The 5,969-nt window shown below is 35.9% G+C and overlaps 1 protein-coding gene across 1 annotated transcript in view; it reads right to left on the bottom strand.

The window, feature by feature from the left end:
- Positions 1 to 1,173: 1,173 nt before the first annotated feature.
- LOC115217594 (carbonic anhydrase 7-like) overlaps positions 1,174 to 5,969 on the bottom strand; it is a 48,208-nt gene continuing 43,412 nt past the window's right edge. Inside the window, exon 8 of the mRNA XM_036507354.1 lies at positions 1,174 to 3,197. Coding sequence (XP_036363247.1) covers positions 2,946 to 3,197 — 252 coding nt within the window. The 3' untranslated portion in view covers positions 1,174 to 2,945. The remainder of the gene's footprint in view (positions 3,198 to 5,969) is intronic.

Raw genomic sequence — 5,969 nt, 5'->3', positions numbered from 1 at the left:
ACGATTTCATCTCAATCGAAGGAGAGGGGCTTTCTCCGTCCGGGTTGTGGATCCGTGGAATAAGCTGCCGGACGAGATAGTGAAGATGCCAACGACCACTCGGTTCAAAGTCTCCCTTGACCACAAGTGGCCTGAACTCTTTACATGAACACCACCCAGTACGTAACTCCATGTCCCCCTACATGGCCTTGCTTTTTGCTTTTTGAGCCAAAAAATTAACTAACTAACTAACATTGTATGCCACTTTATAGACTCAAATTTATCTTTAAAACCTGTATGCTCCTCATTTATTATGTTGGTAGTCAAACATCTGGTGTCACATTTGATTGAAACAATAATATTGAAAGGCTGTGCTGCTGCTGAGAATATGTTTATCCCAAGAATTCCTTTTGGTTTAATTTTACGACTGTAGTTCTCAATCAGTATATGTTTCGCCATTGGTCCATTGACAAATCTGAGGGATAAATTATAATTAAAAAAAGTACTCTATGTTTAGAAGCTTACTTCCTAACCACATGGTTCTAGGTTCAGTCCCACTGTGTAACACCTTGGGTAAGTGTTTGCTACTGCCTTGGACCGATCAAAGCCTTGTGAGTGGATTTGGTAGACAGAAACTGAAAGAAGCCCATCATATGTATATATCTATGTGTGTGTGTCTTTGTGTCTGTACCCTCATCACTGCTTGACAACTGGTGTTGGTGTGTTTACATCTTCATAACTTAGTGGTTTGGTACAAGAGACTGATAAAATAAATATTAGACTAAAAGAAATATAACACTTCAAGGTGGTGCTCCTGCATGGCTTCAGTCAAATGACTGGAACAAAAGAATAAAAGAGTTATAAGTGGAAGGATCTTTGCTATCCCCAAAGCCAATTATAAACCACTTTGTCGTAAGTAGAAACACAAAACAACCCAAAACTCAAAGTATATTGTTTATTAAGAAGCTTTATTATATATATATACATTATTATTTTGTGCCATTAATACACTGGCTTAAATACATATATAAATATCTATATACAAATAAACATACACACATTTCATAAAACAAAATAAATGAAAGTTATGTGTTATAGCTTTGAAATATGTTTGCCTTTTGGACATCTGCCAGATAAGATTTCAGGATCATCTGGTACATATATCAAACAAATAGATTAACTGAAGTATTAAGATATAAGAAATAAATTTCTGAGCCAGTGGCAACAGAAAAAATAATCAAAAATCTTACAGAATATTTAAACATATAATTCAGTAATACCCTGTCCATTCAGCTATTTCTCTTTGGAAAGTGAAGCTGAAAATCTTTCATTGACCTTCATCAAGTCATTTGTTTGTGACTAAAGGCTTCATCTTTTTGCAGTAATTTAAAGTCAATCCATTCTCATGGATCCCATCTCCATTTCCAGGCTATTGACTGCAGTCAGAAATTGTAGATATAAGGCATTTGTTTCCTTTTGTCTTTACACTTGCTCTTTGAATACTATCATAGGTTAGATGAGACTTCTTGAGGCAGTCTTCTATGGCTGGATGCCCTTTCTTATACCAACCTTTGTTTTATTGAATTACTGCTAGATATTTTGAATGCCTGTTGTGAAGACCCACATTCAAATATGAATGCACGTGCATGCACACACACACACACCACACACACACATGCTCATAGACAAATGCATATACACACATGTATACACAACAAAATCCTTACAGAACTCTCCTCACCACCATCTCAACATTTTATGTTATCATGTGTGAAAACTCCAACCAGACAATCACCCACCGTTAACACTAATGCACTACTGGTACACGAAACACTCCAATATTTCCATATCTATGGAGATGTTCTTCAACCAACTTATGGAAACATGAGACAGCATGTTCCACCTCACACATCTCTTTTACTCTAATAACAACTGATGCATGAAGACCTTCACTTTCAGCGTGTCAAATGTTAATCATATAACCTTGGAACTGAGAATTTGCAGATTACATCTCATACCTACTAGTGTTACGGTTACTCAGTTAGAGTGCCACAACATGTACAGCAACACAACAAATTAAAATGATGGAATCAGTCCTAAACAACCATTTTCTTTACTAAATTGAGTCTTTGTTAACTCTTAAACCACAAATATGGTTTCCATAGATCCAGATCAGCATCATCACACACTTTTGTATGAGTGGGCAGTAAGAAATAGATTTGAAACTTTGCTGATATCAATGGTGGATAGAATGGTACAAATGGTAGTTTTTCTTTTATGACATTATATAGATTCTGTATGAGGCTTTTGAGAAGTGTGGTGGTTGTGTAAAGTGGCCAGACTCTGTGTTGGGGAATGGAGATGTATAGGTTAGTGATGCCAAGAATAAGTCTTCCTGGAATTTTTGAGGGTGTGTAATAGCAAAGTGATGATCCTATATAATGTTACTTCACTTTGAATTTTGTTGAGCTTCGAAAGTGATTTCCCTCAGCTCCAGAACCTTGGAATTTACCGATGCTGATACAGTTAGCTGTATATGTTAGTGTGTGCAGCACACAGTGTTTATGATGTATGTTTGTAGTTTTGTCTGACCCCGAAGCCTTTTTGACTATTTGCATATCCCTATTGCTTCTTTTAAGTGTCTGACAGGAGGAAGGGTTTAAAATAAAGGTCTAGGTAGAAGGTGCTTATCTTCTCATTTTTTGGGAGATGTAGTCTTTGAGATTGTTAGTGTGGCTGTTATTGCTGTTGATGATGATGTAGAATACTCCATATAATGTGAATGTTAAATTTGCAGCTTGTGTTGGATATGTTTACTATTTCACTGCCTTTTTGTGGTATATTTATCTTTTGTTATTTCCTTGTTTAGTTGCTCAATGCTGAGTTTTATTTTGGTTGCTGACAAAGATGACAAAGTCGCTAAAGAAGCAACACAGCAATTGAGTCATTAAAGAACAGCACTTAGGTTAGCACTCTGTTGGGCGATATTTGTGTGGCACAAGATACCAAAAGCAACTATTATTCATAAAGATACCCACTTGACAAAGCATCAGTAGTACTGCAGACCAGGACAATGAAGTCATGTCACTCTTAAGTGGATCACAGCTGCGGTAGATAATTCTATCATTTAGATGCTGAAGGGGTCGAAAGTTGTTTCCCATCATTATTCTCACTGATGTAACATCACGCTCGGCCAAATTAGTACGGAATTCATTCATCTGTAATATATATATTTATATATACATATATATTATATATATTTATATATATAAAAAAACATATATATATATATTATATATATTCCTCTCGCTCTCCTCCTCCCTATATATATATATATATATATATATATATATATATATATATAATATATCTATATATATATATATTATATATATATAATGATAAATCTCAGAGCGAGTTATAAACAGCAGCAGCAACACATCGTGACGTATATTTGCCATTTGAATATTGCTAACCCCTAAGGGTGGATGCTACTGTAGTTTGTAGCCCCAGGAAGACACCTCCTCCAGCTGGCTATAGACACACTTTCTGTGCCCTATCAGTATTTGCGAAGGGAAGTCATCCTTCCCCTCTTCAACTTTTGATACACACGGACTCGAGTTTCAAGATATGACTTCCCTTCACAAATACTTATAGGGCGCACAGAAAGTGTGTCTATAGCCAGCTGGAGGAGGTGTCTTCCTGGGGCTACAAACTACAGTAGCATCCCCCTTAGGGGTTAGCCATATTCAAATGGCAAATATACATCACTATATATATATATATTTCTCTCTCTCTAGATATATATTATATATTTCCATATATATATTTCTATATATATATTTCTGTATATATATATATATATATATTATATATTTATATATATTTCATTTCATTTCATTTGAGTTTGAGTCCATGCTCAGGCCAAGTCGAAGACTCCACCCTCAGAGTCTGGTGTGGTTGTCAGGTTGTATATATATATATATTATATTTTTATATATTTCTATATATATATATATATATATATGTATATATATATAGATACATATATATATATTATATTTTTATATATATTTCTATATATATATAAATATATATATATGATGATGATGATATACACACACACAGGGAGTTTCAGTTCCAGAGCCTAAGTCTGTGAGGCACCTGGGTATCGACATGAGTGATAATACCTCGTTCCAAGTGCACATTACCAGGATGGCGACAAAGTGCAGACTGGCTGGCTGGATCCTAAGAACATTCAGAACCAGGGATAAGGAAACCATGATGGTCCTCTGGCGGACATTCGTCCTCAGCCGCCTGGATTACTGCTCACAGCTATGGTCACCCACCAGTGTGAAATTGACAGCAGACCTTGAAGCAATCCAGAGATTCACAAAGAAGATCGTCTCTTTGCAACAGCTCAGCTACTGGGAAAGGTTGAAACATTTAAGACTCTACTCCCTGGAGAGAAGACGGGAGAGGTATGCAGTAATATATGTCTGGAAGATCCTGGAAGGAATTGTGCCAAATTTTGGCATTGTAAGCTACACCAATGCTAGAACAGGACGACACTGCATAGTGCCAAAGATCCCAGTAATGCCATCATGCTTCAGGACCAGCTACTGCAACAGCCTGGGTTTCAAGGGCACACAGCTTTTTAATATTCTCCCAATGAGTCTGAGGAAGTTGAACAAAGAAGATGTAGCGGTTTTTCCTGTCGAGAGTCCCAGATGAACCTACCTCACAGCAAGAGGTGCAAATGAGGGTAGCTATATCAAACTCCATTCTTCACCAAGTGCCACATATTAGAGGAGGCTCTTAGTAATAGCAGTGTAGCACAAAATGGCGGTGCATCAGCATGGCCGCAGCTCTGAGCTGGATGAAAATATATATGTATATATATATATTATATATATATACATACATATATTTATATATATTATATATTTTTATATATATATATGTATATATATATTGTATATATTTATATAATATATATAATTATATAATTAATCAATATAGGGTGACAAAAAATTTTGTAGAATTTTTTTGCCACCAGCGGCCGAGTGGGAAAAAATTAAATAGTCATAGACCATTTTTTTAGTTCAACATCACAATCAAGGAACGGCCATAATAGGTCATTCCCCACTAGAAATAACAGCCAAAGCTTCAACCGCAAAATAACATTAATTCCGTAAACCAGGAAAAATTAAAAAACATTTACCCTGTAATTTCTTATACGTGCACCGTTTCATCTACTGTTTAATGGTAAATAACCTGATTAAATTAAATCAAGCCAATCTTCCATAGGCCCTTAGAATCGTCAGTAAAATAGCCAGATCGGAACAGATATTTTCACGAGGCATTTCTGTCCCTGCCTCGGCAATATCTGACCTAAAATTTTCAAATCATCGCACTCGTGCCAAATTTATCGGCAGCAAATAAATAAGCCGCCGATTCCATTACGGAATTAACCAGAAATTCTAATATCAATAATAGGGTGGCAAAAATTTTGTAGAATTTTTTTGCCACCAGCGGCCTAGTGGGAAAAAATTAAATAGTCATAGACCATTTTTAAGTTCAACATCATCACAATCAAGGAATGGCATAATAGGTCATTCACACCCACTAGAAATAACAGCCAACTTCAACCGCAAAATAACATTAATTCCATAAACCAGGAGAAAATTAAAAAACATTTACCCTGTAATTTCTTATACGATGCACCGTTTCATCTACTGTTTAATGGTAAACTAACCTGATTAAATTAATCAAGCCAATCTTCATAGGCCCTTAGAATCGTCAGCAAGAATAGCCAGATCGGAACAGATATTTTCACGAGGCATTTCTGTCCCTGCCTGGTCGCAATATCTGGACCTAAAATTTTCAAATCATCGCACTCGCGCCAAATTTATCGGCAGCAAATAAATATAAGCCGCCGATCCATTACGGAATTACCAGAAAATTCATAATTAATCAATATAGGGTGG

This window comes from Octopus sinensis, linkage group LG11 (genome assembly GCF_006345805.1).
Source record: "Octopus sinensis linkage group LG11, ASM634580v1, whole genome shotgun sequence".
Lineage (NCBI taxonomy): Eukaryota > Metazoa > Mollusca > Cephalopoda > Octopoda > Octopodidae > Octopus > Octopus sinensis.
Note: the sequence above shows the minus strand (reverse complement) of the source record. Positions and strands in the feature narration are given on the sequence as shown.